The 22642-nt window shown below is 35.4% G+C and overlaps 1 protein-coding gene and 1 non-coding gene across 2 annotated transcripts; both read left to right on the plus strand.

The window, feature by feature from the left end:
• The first annotated feature begins 729 nt into the window (after positions 1–729).
• LOC148764190 (small nucleolar RNA R71) lies at positions 730–836 on the plus strand. The gene has a single exon (XR_016024923.1). It is a non-coding gene; the product is annotated as a small nucleolar RNA R71 (small nucleolar RNA).
• Positions 837–12700: 11864 nt separating this feature from the next.
• On the plus strand, positions 12701–14686 carry LOC148764191 (zinc finger BED domain-containing protein RICESLEEPER 2-like). Its single transcript, XM_088803555.1, has 3 exons — positions 12701–13343; positions 13408–14139; positions 14616–14686. Exons 1-3 carry the CDS (start codon positions 12701–12703, stop codon positions 14684–14686), a joined length of 1446 nt encoding a protein of 481 aa, XP_088659681.1.
• The last annotated feature ends 7956 nt before the right edge of the window (positions 14687–22642 follow it).

Here is a 22642-nt window from a genome sequence, read left to right on the forward strand (position 1 = left end):
TAATGGCTTTCACATGCTCTTTGCCTTCTCTCCTAAAGTTTGACTCAATGTCACTAGGTAAGGTCCTTTAAAGCCTAACATTGATTGAACTAGCTAATTGACCAACTTGAGTTTACAAATTTTTTATTGAAGCTAAATGACTATGGATGAGAGCATCAATTTTAGCTATGTATTGCATGAACAACTCCTCCATGGAAGATTTCTTCTCTTGCACAAGAGGTCTCACTTGAGGTTGAAAACCCAAAAGAAAGATTTGTTTTGGAACAAATGAGGATCATTGATTGCCACCCTAAGAAAAATTTAAGTGATTCCTCCACCCAAGATTGTAAGTTTTAGAATATGGGTTATCTTGTTGTCAATTTCTCATAAATTGGATTAACTTCGTACTCATAGTACAATGCTTCGTTGAATGTCCATCTCCATAATAATCACATATGACAAAAAAGACTTTGAATAGAGTGAACATCGGTAGTTTCAAATGTCTTGGTAAAGGCAACTGCCTAAGCAGTTAACGCATTAATTGCATCCAATTGAAAAACTCCATTCGCCTTTCTAAGTAATGACTTGTCAGAGTGCCACTAATAATTGTTAAACACCATTTCTTCCAAAAAGTCATAGGCGTCATCCATAGATTTTGCCATCACAACACCACCATCTATGGCATCAATAATAGCTTGAATGGGGTTCAACAACCCATTACAAAATGTTTGCACTTGCAACCACTTCGATAAACCATGATATGGGTATCTCTGAAGCAAGTCCTTGTACCTCTCCCAAGCTTCGTACAAAAATTTAGAGTTAAATTGTGTGAAAGATGTAATATTATTCCTCATCTTTTTCATCTTTGTTGGAGGGAAGAATTTAGCTAAGAACTTTTGCATAAGATCATCTCATGTTGTGATGACCCTATGGAAAAAGAATTCAACTAGACTTTGACGTTATCCCATAGTGAGAAAGGCAAAAGCCTCAATCGAATTGCATCATCAATGACCCCATTATGCTTGAAGGTATCACAAATCTCCAAAAAGTTAGAAATGTGAACGTTCGGATCATCATTTGGGAGTCCTTCGAATTAAACGGATATTTAGATCATTTAAATGATAGCTAGCTTAATCTTAAAATTGTTGGCTTTAAATTACCGACCTCTGAATGCTTGAATGAAGTCCTTAGACTAATGAAACAGCATAATTCCTTAATGTTTGGTTATCTACTACATGTCTTTGAATTTGCGGCTCACTTTGATTCTCAGCCATTGCTTCCGATTGATTGGAGTCTTGAGAATTTTGTCTAAGTAATCTTTGAAAGGTTTTCTCAATTTATGGGTCACAAAAGGCAATTTTCAAGCTCCTTATTCTTCTCATACACTGGCCAAGAAGTACTTGAAAATAAAAAAAAAAACAAAGCTTGAATTAAGACTAGTTTGCTTGGTATTAATATTAGCAAAAGAATAGAAAAACAACTTTCTAACAATAACGCCAAAAATTTGTTGTTGTTTTTACACAAACGCAAGCGTACTTATCGCACAAATAATATAATAGTAAGAAAAGTATCATATCCATAGGAAATTGTGTCTAAATTCTTGCTAAGTACTAAGATTGGGCACCCTAATCTTATTCAAGTAAATTAAATTTGAAAATTAATTAAAAATGAATTTAAGTAATAAAGCTAAACCAGGGAGTTAATGCTAAAAATTACTAGAAGGTCATTGAAAGAAGGGCTACGATTGTGGAATTACTCTACCTTTCATTTAAATTTAATGTTCTTCTTTATGTTTATATCTGTTGTAACATGCAAGTCTGGGAACCCAACCGCTAAACGTGGAAAAATTAGGGAGTTTGGGAGTCACCACCAATCTTTTTTATCTAGGTGTGATTGGTCACCTATTAAATTTATTCTATTCGACAGAGTCCTAAATTGATTTTAGGTCCATCTAAAGAACAACAAACTGGTCTACATATTTTTAGAGTTGGGTCAGGAGCACAGTTATGCACAGGGAAAGATTAGTACCCACGTGACGCCCATTCAACAAACAGTACCATTTAATCGTATGTTGTCATAAACCACTGATTTTATTCTTGTGTTTCCCTAATTATTGTTTATTTACTTTATTCTTTATTTTATTAGCAAACTAAAACATTTTATTCAATTTTACTATTGTGACATATACATGATGTAATTATGAAATGCAAGGCATAAAATCTGGATAACGCTAAACGAAAACCATTTATCAAGGGTATTTCTCGAATCCGCCCATTATACTAGTGGAATCTAAGAGTATTCTCTCATCTAGGGAAATACTCGAAAAACTCGCCTTCGTAAGTTTAACAAGTAAATCCCATCATCAGGATAGTCGTTTGCAGGTAAAAATAAATTTTTTTGTAAATGCAAACCCTAATACGAGCGAAAGCCTATTAAAGACGTTCTCCAACCCCTCTCATCTCACTAGTGGGACTCGAAAGTATCCTTTCATCTAGGGAATTTTCTGAAGGAACTCGTCTTCGCAAGCTCCCTCAAAAAGTCCCAACATCGAGGCTTTGAATCATGCACACGATATGTCTACATTCCATGACATTTAATAATGCAATAATGATGCGCAACGTGCAACAGACCCTTATGTCCACTATGGATTATTCTCTATATTCATTATTATTATAATCTTACCATCTTTAAAAATGTTTGTTATCATTATTTATTTATTTATTATCATGAGTATCCTTAATCTTCATGATACTATATATTTTTTGAAATTTTAAATATATATATGCCATTGTTCTCTTGCATTTATTATTATTATCATTATTTCATTATTTTTTTGGTTTTTATATTTTGTTTGATTAGTAATTAAGTTAATACATTTTTCATTTACTTAGGATCGTAAATATCAGGACTCAGCATTAAAACCATCCCATCATACCGGTGAGGTCCTAATCGAAATCGCCAATGCAGAAAAACTCATCCAGGATTGCAACTTCTCACACTCCAAACGAATATTTCATCATCGGTTCCATCTAAGTAATAAGATTATCCTCACTATTAATGTTATATATATTTTCTTTACATAAAATATTCTACTTTCCTAACCATTAATATTACCTATGTCTTAAATAATTATGGATATTATTTACTTCCCATATGTGCATTATTCTATTTATTATCATTGCTTTTATTATTATTATTTATTTATTTTTACCTACCTAAATCTACATATATTATTTTTACTACTAACATTTACTCATTGTTTTACATATATATATATATATATATATATATATATATATATATCTATCTAAGTCTATAAAATTGTTTACTGGACATTTTATTTATTTATTTATTTTAGTTGAGTATTTATCAATTATTTTTTTACCTATAGTTTTGTGTTTACACATACACACACACACACACATACACATATGCTCTCAATTACTATCATCATCCTTATTATTTCTAATATTATTTTAACCACTAACTTCAAATAAACCTAAAAAAAACCTTTTAAATAATAAAGCCTAATTAAAATTAAGCTAACAACTTAAACAGCCCAACAAATATAAATAACAATATAAGTCAACCCAATGAAATAAACCAAATAACCAAGTCAAAAAAAGTCCATACCAAGTTTGGACTGTTAAAGCCCAAAGTCCAATGAACCCAATAGCACCCACTGGGTCTAGCACGGCTCGCTTATGCAGTCTTCCTCCCAAAACTACGTCGTTTTGCCTCTCCTCTACTAAACCTCCAAACCAACGTCGTTTTACCTCTCCCTTTTAGGCATAAAAACTCCTCTTGTCACCTCCTCCCTTCATTTTAGTCTCCTATTTTTCTCTCTCTACCCAGCGGCACCCTCTCCCTTCTCTCAAGCAAAAAACCACAACCTTTTTCTTCACTTTCTCACCACCGTTCACTCTCCCCTTTCTTTCACCGTCATTTACCTTCGCCAATGCTTTTCCTACCTAATAAAAATCTTTTTTTCATTCCTTCCCAAAACGTAATGGTGCTTCTCTTTCGAAAATGATTTCCCCAAAAGCTTCAAAACCCACTTCCCCCCCCCCCCCAAGTGCTGTGTCATGAGCCAACCTTGTACAAATTATAATACGGTAGAGTTGTCTATGAGATTGAGTCTTTTGTACCTATAAAGGAAATGTCCCTCTTTCAAACAAAGTAACGGCTTGTGGTGACACCTTCAAATACTTGTTAAGGTTTTAAGGTGTCACGACCCAAATTTTGGGCCATGACCGGTGCAGGGGCCTAGTGGACGTAGCCCACTAAGCCCAAGTAAGCCTCTTTACGTAATCCCATTCACTATCCCATCAATTTTTTATCACCATTACTAAACCACCATTTGTAATTTTCAACTAGACGTATTTTCGTAATACAGCATAGATACCAAAAATTTATATTTGTATGATCTCAAAATAAGGTTATTCATAGCCATCTTATAATGGCACCATTATTCCAAACTATACATGCATCGTTGGAAAGTGATTCCTAGCAATTTACATTTAATGTACATATACTCATATAAAAGACTTCTTACGACCAGGGGAGTGACTTTGGTGAGGGTACGGCTATCAAATGCCATGATACCTACCAAAAATGAATGCAAGTGGACGGCTTAGTCTCGGTCCCAACTATCTACGGATCTGAAAACATGCAATTTAAAAGAATGAGTATAAACTCAGTGAGTGAACATAAGAAAGGAACAAGCAACGATAAGGAATGTTTTAGAAAACATGATGCACTTACGATAAAGCCATGCAATTTAGTCTAAGTTTTGGTTAAAACCCCTCATTCCAAACTTTGAATGCTTAATCCCTTAATGTTACAAAATCCATGATAAACCATGCAGTTAAATAGAATGAAAGTTTTAGCAATGACCAAGCAAGACAAGCAAACAAAAGTTTTTCTCGCTACAGCGAAGAGGTAGTCTTAGTTTGCATATACTTTGATTTTTTAAGAATAACTTCCACTACAGAATTCCAATTGACATGATTTTTAAATTATTAGAAAGCTAAGAGGCTGGGCTACAACTTTTATGTTTACTACTTTGCCCAATTCTAATCGAAATGTGGTCAAAATCTTTGTCGAAGTGAAAGTACTGCACTAGAAGATGGGAACCACCCGAGAGTTTCTCGCTGCAGTGAGAATCGGCCAGTGTAACCCCTCTCCCAACCCGAGAGTTTCTCGCTACAGCGAGAAATAGTGTAATTTAGTTAAAAGGGATCTTGTTATATCAAAAGTCATTTTCTTGTTGAAATGGAAAGAAATTTTGGAGTAATTAACAATGCCAACATACAACACAATCACCATTAGTTTCATAAACTTTCAATAACATATATATATATATATATATATATATATATATACATACATCATCATGCATACCATCCCGCCACACTCAGCTCATGTGCACTCCCTACACGCACAAGGTAATATCATCATCATGTGCACTCCCTACTCACACATTTCAATATCACCATCATGTGCACTCCCTACTCGCACATTTCAATATCATCACACACACTCCCGCCCACATCATTACCGGCATGTGCTCCCCCACACCACACACGCACAGTCATATTTATTACACGATATTATCTATCTATCAAAGCACACACATATATATGTATACCAACAAAATAAAGGAGTATGTGGACTCATCACAGTCACATTTCACAATGCAAAATGTTTCATTAAAAACTTGTTCCCGTATACATTTTAAATAAAAAGACAATTAAAACCTTTCAAGTAATTCACTCAAACATTTACACATTTACCCCAAAACATTTTAATGCAAGTTCACTCACCAGTCTTTGTTGATGTTTTAGTGGGCTCTATCTTCAACTAATGCTCCGAATGGAGGTGCGGGGTTTCATTATAACCTATCACACACAACAACATCGCCATCAAACCAACTTGGCATTAATACCATTCCAAAAGCTATTTCCTAAATCAAGTTCTACTAGTCATCCCTAACTAGCTTCCAACTACTATTAAATGGCTATTATTTGCACTACTCTAGTCACACTAAAATTGAATAAACAACCTCAACAATAAAACACTCACAAATCTAATTACTAGAAATTATCAACAACTAAAGAGATTAACCCTAACTCATACTCACATTGATGGTCTTTATAGTTGAATTCTCATTCAAAATTCTTCAAGCTAATAAGGGAAATCAATCTTTCTCTCTCTCTCTACACGTCCAGCTAGTGAGTGAATGTACTAAAAAAAGACTTTTGAAGGCTGTTAAGTTGTAAAAGTGGAAGAGCATGAAAGACCCTATGAAGGAGTGGGCAAAAGCATGAAACTTAAGGTTAGTTTGAGAGAGTGATAGAAGCTTTGAGAGAAGCTTTCATGGAGGATGAAAGAAACATGAGATGGGAGGAAGAAGAAGAAAAAGATGCTAGAAAAATGAGGAAGCTGCTAGAGGAATGAGATATTTATGCTTAAGTTTATCCAAGTTTCGTGCAATTTACCAAAATACCCTCAACAAGATGACTTTATCTTCCTCTTATCCTTTGTGCAATCTTTTTACTCTTTTGACACTGAGACAAAGTCCATGATAGTTTAAAAATACTCGGGTTCATGAAACGTAAAAATTTAAACTCGATATGCAAAATGACCATTTTGCCCCTACTATGAAAATTATCAGTATTTCTATCTTCTTCATTCATTTTACCATCATTCATCTATTCCTTAGGCCTACCTAGACCTTAATAACATTAGAAAGCTACTTCTAGGAGCTCACCATGAAAAATGACAAAATTACCTCTGGTCTATATTATCGCGTCTACTTCTAGTTACGTGTCAACGAAAGTCGAGGTTCACAATACGAGGGTACTGGGTTTCACATAAGGGGAATGACCTTTTAGGAAAGAAATGTCCTCATTTCAAGCATTGAAATGGCTACTGGTAGAATACTTGTAAAATCTTGTAAACTCTTTATAGGGGGTGAACAATTAGCAGATTGTTGGGCTGCCTCACTAGTAAAGGTATGTTTGCAGCGAATCATCTAGGGTTGCCCCTATGGCCCTACGATGGCGTGTCTTGGTCCCTTTATAATTAATTTCATATTAATAAAACATTTTTCCTTTTTATGACTTAATGTTCATATATGGCATTCGGTATGCCTTTTGATTTTCATGCGGATTCTCTTAATCTGATTTGTTGTTATTATTAATGTTGGATCAGATATAACCGAGTATTAGCTGACTTACGTGGAAGCTTCCACTAAAGTATCGCATAGACTATCGCATATTTATGCGAAAGAGTGTAGTTCGTGACAGTTGGTATCAGAGCACGGGCGAGACGTGCTGATCTAGAGTGTAAAAATGGTGACCACACGGAGTGCACTAAAGGACAATCAGAGGATTGATGAGTTAGAGGTCGCGGTGGTCTTAGTAAAAACTCATATGGTTCCGCTTAAATGAATAGATGAAATTGAGACAATCTAGTGAGAACTGTCTGAGATAATTAATACCTTGAGTGATAAAATTAGGGATGCATTGAGCACTCTCCAAGGTGAGATTGGAGAACTGAAAACTCAAGTAAATCTTTTGGTTATTACTGCAAGTAATGCTAGTAGGAGTCTAGGAGATCGAGGGAAAAGGGCCAAAGTGTAAAAACCCAAGCAATATAAAGGGGTCCTAGATAGGGGTGAGCAAATTGGACCCAAATCGAATAACCAAATTGAACCGAAATGAGTTCGCTGTTTTTGATTCAGTTTTTCGAGTAATTCGGTTAGTGTAATGACTTCGGTTCGATTTTGGTTAGTAAAATGTCTAACCAAACTAACCGAATTAATCGAAGGGCATTTTTATAATTTTATCTAAAAAATTCCTAAACCTAAATCCCCACTTCCTCTTTCTAATTTTTGTCATCCTGTTCCTGTCTCCCGTGACTCCTAATCTCCCATCTCTAGTTCTCCACTCTGCACTCTCGTCTCTCACCTTTTTGGGTTTTTATCGGCTACCATCTACAAGCGTCCAATCTTCACTCTCGCCCGATCTGGTTTCTGCTGATTGCCCTTTCTGGTTTCTGGTTTCTGGCTTCATCTTGAGCAAGTCCAAGTTTGTCTCTAGTTGACTGATTTTTGGTTTGGTTTCTTATTGCTGCCGATTGCCCTTCCCTCATCAAGGGATTGGTAAGTTTTCTTTATTCTGCTGCCACCATCAATAAAGTTTGTTTATGTATCTTGTGATTATTTATGTATCCTTGTGTTTCAAGTGTGAGATGGCTGGCATTAATTGTTTGTAGTTGTCGAGGAACGAAATGAGAGTTTTTGTTGCTTCAAGTTTGTTTACATTGTTGCCAATTTAGCTCATTTTTTGAGTTCTTTTTTTATTTCTTCGTTTTCATATTTCTTGATGATAGTTTAATTTGGTTTTTAATAACTGGGGACCATAGTTTGAACAAGCTACTTACAAGAATTGCCAACATCTCTACCTCTCTTAACAGGCAAGCGTGTTTTCTTTATAGGGAATTTCTTTATCTACCGAAACATGGCTTGGACTAAATAGAAGAACCCCCTCTTGTTTCATTTTGTCTGTTGCTTGATGTTCAGTTTTACATAACAAAAAATTTCTCTTTCTAGACTCTTAATTTATTAAAGCAATAACAGATGCATCAAGCTTAGAACTGTCACGACCCAAATTTCAGGCCATGACCGGTGCATGGGCCCAATGGATGTAGTCCACTAAGCCCAAGCAAGCCTATTAATCTGACATGTTCATCATTCCATCATAAACTACTAAGTCACATTTCTTAACTTAGGATCAAAGTAATATTAAACATTGCCACTTCATCCTGGCATACTAAACAAGTGTACATTACCTACAATATGTATCTTAATAATTTACATCAAGTTTATCTATACATCTCAAAAAGAAGACTCAATTTTCAGCAGAGGGGCTCGGACGAATGTACTGCTACTGAATGCCGAGACACCTGCCAAAAGATGGATACAAGTTTACGAGGGCACCTTGTCCTAGTTACCGGCTACCTCGTGATCTGAAAACATGAAGTTGAAAACGGTGAGTATAAACCAGTGAGTGAACAAGAAAGGGAACAAGCATACCATAAGGAATGTTTAACAAAATCATGATGCATTCTTTTTCAAAACAATGCAATTTGTTTCTTGTTCTTATTAAAACCCTTCATGTAAACCCCACATGAGTAAATAACTTTATGAAAGGGTCTATATTCAACAAAGGATTTGAAGAGTGAAAACTTGAATAGCATTCATGCGAATCAGGTCAAATAAACGACGGGTCCTTGCTGCAGCTAGAATGAATTTTTGTTACAGCGACACTTGATTTCAATTATCAACTAACCGAGGGTTTCTCACCAAACCTCCTCATATTAAGCTTAATTTATTTATTCCTTAATGTTGGAAATCCATGCTCAAATATGGTAGCAAAGAAGTGGAAAATAGGGTAACAATTGATCAAAATGAGGTGAAAAACAGAAAGTTTTTCATTGCAGCGAGATTTTGGTCATAAAACAGAAAGTTTCTCATTGCAACAAGAAGCTACAGTACCTTTCTCGCTGCAATGAGAATCGATTTTCGCTGCATCGAATTTCTGGCCAGCCAACCCCTTCAAAACCTGAGAGTTTCTTGCTGCAGCGAGAATCAGAACATCAAGAAAAAGGTTTCCTTTTCCCTTAAAACAAAGCCATCTTACTAAATAAAAACAGCAACATGTAACACATGCAAACTCCCAAATTTCAACAAATCAAATGTTCACATTTTTGCATTACAACCATATACCATATATATATATATATATCAATCATCATGTACACCTTCCCATTATCATCATCTCATATGCAACAGCTTATGCGCACTCCCACTCGCACATAGCTAGGTCAGCAGCGGCTTATGTGTATTCCCACTCGCACATAGTCGGGTCAACAACGGCTTATGTGCATTCCCACTCGCACATAGCCGGGTCAACAACAGCTTATGTGCACTCCTACTCGCACATAGTCAAGTCCACATCAACATACAAAGAAGCACCCAATGCATATCATGCATATTATCATATTGTGATAACACATAAAATGTTGTATAGCACATTTTCACAATATAAAATCACTTCACCAAAGGCTTGTTCCCAAGATACATTTTCAAAGACAAGTTGGATAAAATCATTCACATTCCCTAAAATAAGTTTGAATGCAAGTCCACTCACCGGTATATTGTTGAGCCTTTCGCTGACTCTAATTCCCCTAATTGTCCAAATGGGATGATGGGGCTTCCTTGAAACCTACCATCATCATGCATATTATCATATTGTGATAACACATAAAATGTTGTATAGCACATTTTCACAATATAAAATCACTTCACCAAAGGCTTGTTCCCAAGATACATTTTCAAAGACAAGTTGGATAAAATCATTCACATTCCCTAAAATAAGTTTGAATGCAAGTCCACTCACCGGTATATTGTTGAGCCTTTCGCTGACTCTAATTCCCCTAATTGTCCAAATGGGATGATGGGGCTTCCTTGAAACCTACCATCACATTAACATCACCATTATGTTAATTCACATACTATAAACCCTAAAAGCTATCTCTTAACTAGCTTTCAATTACCATTTTAAATGGCTATCTATGTTCACTACCTAATCACATTAGAGTCAATACACAATCTCAACAATAAACTCACAAATCAATCACTAAACATTATCAACTCTTAAAACTCAATTCTAATTTACTACTCACCTTGATAGCTTTGTAACTTTAAAATTTTTTCCAATAATTCCCAAGCTTATTATAGGGCTTTCTTTCTCTTTCTCTCTCTAAACACTTAGCTAGTGAGAGAAAGTATGGAAGTAGGATTTTCTTCAAGAGTTTTAAAGTGAGAAAGTGAAAGAATACAAGGGTTCTAGTCAAAAAGGCTCAAAGGTATGAAAACTAAAGCTAGAGAGAGAAAATTATGCAAGCTCCATATCAAGCTTCCATGGTGGATGAAAGCAACGTGAGATGGGAAGAGGAGAAGAAGAAAAAGCTGCTAGAAATTCAAGAAGCTGTTGGAAGAAAGAGATATTTATAGCCCAAGCTTATCCACTCCAATTAAATTACCAAAATGCCCCTCCATAAATTAACTTATTCTCCTCTAATCTTTTATGCAATCTTTTTGCTCTTTTGACATTGGGACAAGGTCCATAATGGTCTAGAAATGTTCGGGTTCATGAAAACTTAAAAATTTTGACCCGAGATGAAAAATGACCATTTTGCCCTTATTATGAAAATCATCAAAATTTTTGTTTCCTTGTCATTTTACCCATATTTTCATCATTCATTTATGCCTTAGGCCTACTTAGGCCATAATATTGTTTAAAATCTTACTTTTATGGGTTTGGTAAGGAAATGACGAAATTACCCTTGATCAGGGATATCACTTATACTTTCCTTTACGAGTCTACAAAGGTCAAGGTCTCACAAGAACCCTTTGAATTAATGGAACTTACAACAAAAGCTTGGTTGAACAATGTTGAAGCATGTTAAATTTGTGCTTAAGTTGTTTAACCTAACATCACTCTTTTTAGAAAAAAATTGTTATTATCGTTATTTTTTACATCTTTTCTTTTTGCTATTGTTAATGTTTTAATGCTAGACTGATTTTTAAAAAATTATTATTATCATTAAAATGTATTAATATAATGATTTTTTACAATCGTACATATTAATATAATGATTTTAAAGCTTGTTCCTTGTTCTGCACTTCAGTACCGATGTATGCAGCTTGCTTCTTTTTATATACACGATTGCTTCATATTTTAATGGTAATACAGTAAGACATGACAAAAGGATCAGTTTAGTTGCCACCATAGGTGCTGGATGTATTGCTTTGAATTGAACCTTTAATATACTAGCTTGTTGGAATTTCATAATCAGCACTTCCAAGAACAAGATGATCACCATCTCTAATAAGCTCTATATATATACAAACTTGCTAATTAATTATCATGACAAATTTCCTAATTAATTAATTCTTTTTGAGTGACAGGTTGAAGATTTTAATGGCAAGTGAAAGCGATAATCCAGCTCCAACACCTACTCCTAGTGATGTTGCTACGCAACCTACTCCTATTGGCATGCTGTCATCGTCACCAACACCAACTACACAGCAAACTATAATCTCCACTAATGATAATGATGCTGTCAATTCTAAGAAACGGAAAGCACTTCCACCGAGGCTGAAGTTTGGAAACACTTCACCAGATTCGTCAATGATCAAGGTGAACAAAAAGCTAGATGTAATTATTATGATAGGGTACTTTCTGCTAATACTAAATATAATGGCACAACTTCATTAAAGAATCACATGAATTCTTGCAAAAAGTTTCCTAGTTCTGCTAATGATTCTACTCAAATTGAGTTAGCTTTTCAATAGGGGGATGGGTTTATAGGAACTTGGAAATTTAGTCAAGAAGCCATTAGAAAGTCTCTAGCTAAGATGATCATCAGAGATGAGTTACCTTTCAGATTTGTAGAAGATGAAGGATTTAAGGAATTTGTGGCAACTTCATGTCCTAGATTTATTGTCCCATCACGATGGACTGTTGCTAGAGATTGCTTTAACCTTTTTGTTGATGGAAAGAACAATTTCAAGTATATATTGAGAACATCTTCTTTTAAGATTTCTCTGACCACAGACACATGGACATCAATTCAAAGAGAGAACTATATGTGTCTTACGACTCACTTTAGAGACAATGATTGGAAATTACACAAAAGAATTTTAAACTTTTGTCCCATTTATAGTCACAAAGGTGAGGCCATTGGGAAAATGATTGATAAATGTTTGTGTGATTGGGGGATTAGTAAGGTTTTCACTATTACTGTTGATAATGCTAGTTTCAATGATGTTGCAATAGCATATTTGAAAAAAAAATTGAACTTAGCAGGAAATAGCTTTTTAGAAAGCAAATTTCTACATATGAGATGCATTACACATATCATTAATCTCATTGTCATTGATGGATTGAAGGAAATAAATGATTCAATTGCTTGTATTAGAGGGGCAGTTAGATATGTGAGACAATCACCTGCTAGGTTAGCAAAGTTCAAAGAATGTGTTGAGTCTGCAAATATTCAATCAAAAAATTTGTTGTGTTTGGATGTTAGTACTCGATGGAACTCCACTTACTTTATGTTAGAAACAGCTCAAAAGTTTGGAGAAGCCTTTAATTTATTTGAGGAAGCTGATTCTCAGTATAGAACTGATTTGTCGATGGGAGATGGGATACCTGAACATAAGGGTTGGGAAAATGTTAGGAGGTTGAATGTTTTCTTGAAACATTTTTACACACTCATAGTAAAAGTTTCAGGTACTTTTTATGCCACTATTAATACTTTTCTTGATGATAGTTGTGGTATTTATTGCATTTTGAGAGATAGACATAGGCATCCTGATGTTGAGTTGCAAAACAATGGCAAAGAAAATGAAAGAGAAATTTGATCAGTATTGGGGAAATATAGAAAAAATAAATCAGCTACTTTATGTTGCCTCTGTTCTTGATCCGAGGAAGAAACTTGTATTTGTGGAGTTTTGTTTAAGGAAAATGTATTCGAATGAGCAGGATTCATCGATTTGTGTGAGTTTGAAGAAAACAATGGAAGAGTTGCTTGTTGAATATCAAAAAAATGTACAGCCTCCTCTTAAGAAAGTTGGTGACAGTAGCCAATCCCAAGTGAGCCAAATTTTTGAATTTGATGATGATGTTGACTCCAGTGCTAGTGTTGCTCTTCTGAATGAATTTAAGAGATATAAGATTGCAATTGGTAGGGAAGAGGATAAATCGAAATTAGAGAAGTATTTGAGTTTAAATGAGCCTGATGCAACCGATAATGATGACTTTGATGTTCTCATTTGGTGGAAACTCAATAGTCATAGGTATCCTACTCTTGCCCTACTAGCTTGTGATGTATTAACGATTCCTCCATCCACAGTTGCTTCGGAATCAGCTTTTAGTATCGATGGTCGTGTGCTCGATGCATATAGAAGTTCTTTAATGCCTAAGATGGTGCAAGCCCTTATTTGTGCTCAAGATTGGCTACGTGGACCTTCTTATTATCTTCATGACACTGAGAATAATTTGGTAGAGCTTGAGAAAGTTGATGAAGGTAAGTATTTTATTTATATCATCATTTCATTTTTGTTGTTTCAATTGTTAATATGTAATTGCTTTATTTCTTACTTTCTTGTTTATGTATTGTAAAGTTGTCAAAGATTGCAGTGGACAATGTACTTGATAATCTTTAAGGTAATCAAGTAATGTTTATTGTTTAGTACTTGATAAATATACTCTTAAATATTTATCAAATTAACAATTTTATATTATCTTATTCTTGAAAAAGTTTAGTTTTTATTGATGATAATTTGTTTAGTTTTCATTTTTCCTTTTGGCAGACTCCTTTTTAAATACAATTAATGATTATGAAGACTAAAAAAAATTACAGTGCATTAATAATTAGTACGTACTCTAGATAATAATAATTAATCACTTCAGCTCTATCACTTAGATTTCTTTTTTTCGTATACTTTTGTTAATTGGACAAGGTTGTGACATTCATTTATTTAAAATTTTTGTGACATTTAGAAGAAAAGATGGGGGTGCTGCTGGAGCATATATTGGTTCTTACTTCTGAAATGAGTGCTTCTGGTGGCTAGTGCTAATGTTAGTAATATCTATTTTTGCTAATATATATTTTTGTTAGTAATGTCTTGTGTCATCTCAATGGTTGAAGTTGATAGACAATTTCTTTTTGGAATGTTATTATTAATTTAATCCAGGCTACTTCATTTTATGCATAGTTTACTGACCCTTTTACATTACTTATTCTGTTGTAGGCGTATGTGGAAAAGTTTCAGAAGAACTAAAAGAAACATAGGAACCTTTTCATTTTTGTATCCAATTTCCTATAGCTTCTAGGAATACTTACCTTTTCATTTCTTTTTGTGTTTTATTCCTTGGAAGTTAATATATAGATATTTTGTTTTTTCTGTATTAGAAGTTAATACGATGTTGGCACTTGCTTGTCATATATGGGTGTTTTGTTCCAGTTGTGAATTGTGATGTTTCTAAATCTAGTGTCTGACAGTGATTGTTGCTCTCTAGGCATCTTGTTTTTATCTATGGTTTTATATGCCTGAGTTAGATGTTTAGACATTTTTGAAACTTAGCATGTTATTTTCTTGGTATTTAGCATTGATATGTTTGTCAGTGCAGAGCATAGAAATTTTGCATTTAGAATATGTGCATTGAAGAATATGAAGAAAATTGAGAATATCCATATCCAGAGGTTGAAAACATGAAAGAGTAATGGTGAAATATTGTTATTAACTTTATTCTATTGAGTTTAATATGGAGGGAAACATCAAGATTTCTTATCAAAAACCAACCTTATTCCCACAACCACTCCAAAATCCTTTTCCAATGTTCTTTTTATGTATTTTTGGAAGTCAAAGTTGCTTCCTTTTGCAAAATGGGCCTGAAAATTCAAAAGGCAAATATGAATTAGAAAAAAAAATTATTCAGTTCGATTTTTGGTAACCAAACCGCACTAACCAAGTTAGTTCAGTTTTGGTTAGTTCGGTTAGTTATTTACTTAGGTTTGATTTCAATTAGTTTTATACAAGAGTTTGGTTAGTTCGGTTACTAGATATCTAGTAACCGAATTAACCGAACTACCCGTTTGCACGGCCCTAGTTCAAGATGCTAAGGGGTTGGAGAACTTCATTTTTTATATGAAACAATATTTTCGAGCTGTACGCACGGAGTCGGAGGAGGACAAAGTGGCGATGGCTTCAATGTATCTTGTTGAGGATGCAAAGTTATGGTAAGGTTCCAAATTCATCGATGGTGAGTGTTGTATCAACACTTGGGCGAACCTAAAGTAGGAATTGAAGAATCAATTTTTCCCCGAGAATGTTGAGTATATGGCACGACGAAAGTTACGGGAGTTGTCACAAATAGGATCAATGCGGGAGTTCATGAGGAACTTCTCTACTTTAATGCTAAATATCATGGATATGACTAAAAAATAAACATTTTCTTAAGGGTCTGAAACCATGGGTGAGGACAGAGTTATAGTGATAGAGGGTACAAGATGTGACTTTGGCAATGGCTGCTGCTAAGCACCTTACTGATTATAGTGAAAACTCCAACAAAAGAAAAGACCCTCTATCTAGGACCAATAGCGCTAGCTCAAAAAGTGGGGTAAAATTTCTGAGAGTAAGCAAATCCCCAATTGAAAGAGGCTATAGGAGACCACCTACTAGAGATTCACCTTAACCGAGAATAAACAAGCCTTGAAACTTTAAGCCACGACCAACTGATATCTTGTTTTCTATGCAAGGAACCTCATCGAGTAATTGACTATCCTCATAGATAGCTCTCAGTGTGATATATACTGCCAATGTTAAGACAACCCACCCCACACCACAGTTGAAGAAGCCGAGGAAAAGCCAGCACGAATGGGTTCTATTCGTTTCCTCAACGCGTTGTAAGCATAACTAGAAAAGATGGAGAAGGAGCCCTAATGAGGTCTAATGTATGTAGAGGTGTTGTTGAATGAGAAAAGTACCAAAGCCATGCTCGACACGGGGGCCTTAGACACTTTCATCACCCCAGGAGAGGCAAATAGGTGCGATCTTAAAGTTAAGAAGGATTTTGGACAAATGAAAGTAGTTAACTCACCAACTTCAGCTATAATGGGAAATACTAAAGACGTAAAGATTAAGATTAGCTCTTGGGAAGGGAAGGTAAACTTGACTGTAGCTACTATAAATGATTTTGATTTTGTCTTAGGCTTGGACTTTATGACCAAAACACAAGCCATATCTTTCTCTACTGCAAGTTGCTTAATGTTGTTTTAGAGAACAACCATGTGTGGCACTGACTACAATCCTACCTAAGAGTAGAAAGAAGATGACATCACCTATGCAGTTTAAGAAAGGGATTAAGAAAGGTGAGCCCTCCTACGTGGCTATGCCTATCTACAAAGATGAAGATAATAGAAATCCAATACTTGAAGAAGTGAAACTGGGTTTGGAAGAATTTCAAAATATGATAACAGAATAACTACCAAAGGTCCTATCGCCTCAACGAGTTATCGATAATGAGATAGAATTACTTCCAAGAGTCAAGCCACTTGCAAAAAGGCCATACAAGATGGCTCCCTAACGTTAGTGAAGCTAAGGAAACAATTAAATGAGCTAATTCAAGCCAGATTCATCCGACCATCAAAAGCACTTTTTGGAGCCCCAATACTTTTTCAAAAGAAGCAGGACGGGAATTTACAATTATACGTGCATTATCAAACTTTGAATAAAGTCACAATTAAGAATAAATATCATATCCCTCTTATAGCGGATCTCTTTGATCAGCTAAGTGGTGCAAAGTACTTCTCCAAAATAGATTTGAAATTGGGTTACCATCAAGTAAAAGTGGTCGAGGGAGATGAGTAAAAAACCACCTGAGTAACACGATATGGCTCATTCGAATTTCCCGTTATGCATTTTGGACTAACCAATATTCCTACTACCTTTCGCACACTGATGAACCAAGTGTTTCATGATGATCTGGACAAGTTCATGGTAATCTACTTAGACGATATTGCAGTGTACAATTCAACCTTAAAGTAGCATCAATGGCACTTGCGACAGGTATTCCAAATGCTACGCAACCACCAGTTATATGTAAAAAGGGGGAAATGTATATTCGAGCAAACTCGAATCTAGTTTCTTGACCACATAATTGAACAAGGGCACATCCGAATGGACATGCAGAAGGTAAAGGCTATCAAAGAATGGGCCACCCCTAAAAACACAACTGAGTTTTGTTTTTTCTTAGGGCTAGCCAATTATTATCGAAGATTTGTGGAGGGATATTCAAAAACAACAATAGCACTGACAGAATTGCTGAAAAGGGGATAGAGGTGGAGTTGAATGCCGCAGTGCCAAGAAGCCTTCGAAAGTTTGAAAGACACGATGATGACGAATCCTATGTTATCGTTGCCCGATATTAGAAATCCTTGCGAGGTATAGACGAATGCATCAGACTTTAACCTTTGAAGAGTGTTGCTACAAGAAAGACACCCAGTTGCATTCAAAAGTCAAAAGTTGAATGAAGCAAAGAGGAGATACACGGCACAGGAGAAAGAACTACTTGCAATGATTCATTGTTTACAGGCCTAGCGACATTACTTGCTAGGATCACAATTCATGGTTAAGATCGACAATACTGTGGTATGCCACTTCTTCACACAGCCAAAACTTATAACTAAGCAAGTGAGATGGTAAGAGTTCATAATCGAGTTTGATTTTTTCTTCGAGCATAAAGTTGGAAAAGCGAACCGTGTAGCAAACGCCCTCAGTAGGAAGGTCAAATTTTCAACTCTAAGGGTGATCACACCAATAACAGCCAACAGAGTGACCATAAATATCCGTAGTCTGATTAAGGAAAATTTACATCGAGACCCCTAAGCAATGGCCTTTAGGAAGTTGGTAGAAAGTAGAAATCGAAATACTTTTAGGTGGAAAATAGACTTCTACTAACGAAGGGACCCCCCATATTTGTTTCAAGAACGAGAGAGCTTAAGTAGAAATTAATGTAGGAATGTCACGACACTCATCGGGCAAGACATCCAAGTTGGCAGCGGACTGTTGCACTACTGAAATAAGGTTGCTATTAGCCTCATATGCGATAGGATGTGATGGATTATACGAAGACAAGCCTCATTTGCTAGCAGGACAAAATAGACAGACAAAGATTGACAGGAATGCTCAAACCTCTACCTGTGCGAACTAAACCCTAGGAAAGTATTTCTTTAGACTTTATTGTAAGACTTTCGAAGGTGGGGGATATGACAACAATCTTGGTAATGGTGGACCGATTTTCCAAGTATACGACATTCATTCTAGTATAAAAGTTTGGCTCTACAAAAGAAACTGCTCGCATAGTTTTTAAAAATGTGGTAAAATATTAGGGTGTTCTAAAAAGCATAATCAACAACAAAGATCCAAGGTTTATCGACTTTTTCTGAAAAGAGCTGTTCAAGCTATTAAGGTTAGAACTTAACATATCTTCCAGTTATCATCAACAAATAGATGGTCAGACAGAACACTTCAATGGATTTTTGAAAGAATACCTACGACACTTTATACAGACGAACCAAAAGAATTGACCCAACCTACTAGATGTGGCTCAACTATGTTTCAACTCATAGAAGAGCTTAACCACCAAGAAAACCCCTTTCGAGATCATCACTAGACAACAACCTAAACTTCCTCATACCTCAGTGGAATTGTATACCAGGAAGAGTCCACAAGCGTTTAACTTTGCTAAGGAGTGAAGGCAAAACACTGAAATTGCCAGAGCTTATTTAGATAAAGCCTCCAACAGAATGAAGTGGTGGGCAGATAGAGGTCAAAGGGAGTAACACTTTAAGGTAGGAGACTTGGTGCTGGTGAAGTTGGTACCCGATCAACTTCGATTCCTAAGGAAGAGAGATCGAAGACTAGTACGAAAGTATGAAGGTCTTGTACCGGTGGTAACCAAGGTGGGGAGGACATCTTACAAGATTGATCCGCCCAAGTGGATGAAGGTACACCCCGTGTTTCACGTCAACAATCTAAAGTCGTTCCATGCAGATCCAGCAGATGCAAGTAGGAGTCGAGCCATAAGAGTCGCGATCAGCACCAAGCCACCATCACAGTGCCGAGTGAAGGAGATTTTAGTAGGGAGGATGACGACCATCAATCGATGATCGACATAAGAGTACCTAGTGAAATGGGAAGGTTTGGGTCCAAATGAGATCACTTAGGAGAAGGAAGCCAACCTCCGCGCCTTCTAACAGAAGATTGAAGAGTTTCAAGCCAATCAATCAATGAGGGCGTCGACAGATTGAGTGGGGGAGGATGTCATGAGCCAACCTTGTATCAGACTATAATAGGGTAAAGTTGTCTATGAGATTGAGTCTTTTGTACCTATAACAGAAATATCCCTCTTTCAAACAATGTAATGGCTTATGGTGACACCTTCAAAAATACTTGTTAAGTCTTTAAGGGAAAAAACTCTTTAAGAAAAGAATGTCTTCATTTTAAGCATTGTAATGGCTATTAGTAGAATACTTGTAAAATCTCATAAACTCTTTATTAAAGGTGAGCAGTCGGCAAATTGTTGGGCTTCTTCACTAGTAAAGGTATATTTGTAACGAATCATCTAGGGTTGGCCCTATGGCCTAACAATGGTATGTCTTGGTCCCTTTGTAATTAATTTCATATTAATAAAATATTTTTCCTTTTTATGACTCAATGGTTGCATATATGGCATTCAGTATGCCTTTTAATTTTCATGCGGATTCTCTTTGTTGTTATTATTAATGTTGGATCAAATATAACCGAGTATTGGCTAACTTGCGTGGAAGCATCATTCAATTACGGAATGGACTATCGTATACTTAGGCGAATGAGCGTAGTTCGTGAAATGCTGCCTCACATTTTCTTTTTGATTTTTAGTATTTTTTTATTTTTGGGTGGTTGTGGTATCTCACCGGTCGGTAAAGGCTAGGGTATCTTTTCTTTTACAAGGCTTTAGGTTTTTAGTAAAGACTTTTAGGGTTTTTTAGATTTTTTTTGAAAGCTAGCTTTTGTCGATTTTTTTAGGGGAATTCCCTTTAGGTTTCTTTGAAAATCCGACCCTTTCTTTTATAAACACGGGAAGGATTTCAAAATCTTTCCTCCCTATTGCTGCCATTGGTAGTGTCTTGGGGGGTTACATCCTGCCAATGGCAACGTCTTTAGGTTTGGTAGCCTTGATTTTTTTAAATCGATTTTTTTCTTTTCAGAATTTCAAGGAAAGAGGAAAAGTGGGGTAAATAAAGGAAGAAAACTTAGCCAAAATTGGCATGCTTTTAGAGACAGAGGCATTAATTCAATCTTGGGGAAGGAGAAGGTAGACTGTCATGGGAATCCATCCATGGCTGGCCACCACAGCAGTTGCCTTGGCGACCATGCCAACATGGCAGTTCACAAATTTTTTCTTTTTATTTATTTATTTATTTATTTATTTATTATTTTTTTCAAAATGAGTTTTCTTTTACTTTTGCTTTAATCATGTTTTTGTTATGTTTTAACCCATTTTAAGTTTAATTTCCTAGTTGAATATGAAAAACAAAATAATGCAGTAGAAATGGGTGTCTGCAATATCAATAAGTTGGCTGCTAGCCCAAAGTCTAAATTTATCTACAAGTCTCGGTCGAGATGTTGTAAACATACTTATCATAATTAATTCTCCATATATCTATGTAAATTAATTAAGATAGGTTCACTAAACTTATGCTCTAAATTTGGCTACACATGGTATTTAGGTATATTTCGATCCTAACTACTAATCAAATCACCTAATCTCTAAATGAAATGAACACATACTATTCAAACCCTTAGTCTATGCTAAACTCCCTTTATCTAGTTGCATTTAAAGACCAACTTAATCTAATTGTAGATCAATCAATTAGAAACAATAAGTATAGATTTGAAGTAAACAATACAATACCCATTACTAATAAGTATAAGAGAGTTACAATATCCAAACTACATGAAGAGTTTCACCATAATCCTAGCTCATCATATTTGCAACAAGTTCAATATTCTCATAAAATAAATCATTTTTACAATAAAAGGTAGAGAGAGAAAGAGAAAACTAGTGACAGAAATGAGTTACCGTAGTTGATGGAACCTAATTTTCCTTGATTTCTCCCTTTTTTCTTTTTTGTAGAAAGTTGCTCTTCTTTCCCTTGAAAGCTACTTTGACTTCTAGTCTTTCAACCACAAAAAGCCCCTTTTAAAGCCCCTCCAAGTAGCCCTCTGATTTAAAAGATCGGAGGGTGCAAAATAACCAAGTTACATGTTAGTGCCGTGGCACCGAAGCCGCTATCTAGTGCTGAGTTCGCTGACTAGGGCATCATTGAAAGCATGGTGCTGCGACGTTGAGCTTGTTGTCTAATGGCTTTGCTTGGTTGAACAAAGGCAGCGCAGTAGTGCTAAGTGCATGGTGCCACAATGTTGAAGTTGTTGTGTTGGTGCTATGCGCCTTCCAGCCTTTGTGTTGTTTGTATTGTAGTTTAGTCACTTCCTACATGATTTTGGCCATGATTCGATTGGAACTAGGTAAAGTTATAAACACAAAAGTTGTAGACCTTTCACGTAGCTTTCCATTGGTCAAAAATCACAGCAATCAGACATCTGTAGCTCAAGTTACGCTAAAAAAACCACAACATGTTTAGTAAAAATCTACACCTAGCTAACCTTGCACGATTCATTGCTACTTAAGCCCTTTTCATTTATGGACCTTCAAAATAAGTAATTGAATCAGTAGCGCTTAAAATTAAACAATTTAACATATAATTGAACTAAAATAATTAAAATTAAATTGACTCAACATGTTTTTATTAACTTAAAGAAAAATAACTAAAACAATTTAAATTTCATCTAAAACTTAAGAACTTAACCATTTTAATAGAAAAAATGTGACAAAATAACTTTATGTAATGGAGTTATCAATTTACACTTGTGCATTTTACTTTACTTTGAAGAATAATAATTTGTTCTTAACTTGTTTATTCC

Source organism: Theobroma cacao, chromosome 2 (genome assembly GCF_053813885.1).
Source record: "Theobroma cacao isolate CCN51 chromosome 2, ASM5381388v1, whole genome shotgun sequence".
NCBI lineage: Eukaryota > Viridiplantae > Streptophyta > Magnoliopsida > Malvales > Malvaceae > Theobroma > Theobroma cacao.

Excerpts from the sequence above, each read along its gene's own strand:
- LOC148764191 (XM_088803555.1), top strand. The coding sequence starts at position 12,701 with ATGTGTCTTACGACTCACTTTAGAGACAATGATTGGAAATTACACAAA. Across the intron at positions 13,344-13,407 it reads ACTCATAGTAAAAGTTTCAG|AGATAGACATAGGCATCCTG; the intron begins GTACTTTTTATG and ends TTGCATTTTGAG. Across the intron at positions 14,140-14,615 it reads GCTTGAGAAAGTTGATGAAG|AAGAAAAGATGGGGGTGCTG; the intron begins GTAAGTATTTTA and ends TGTGACATTTAG.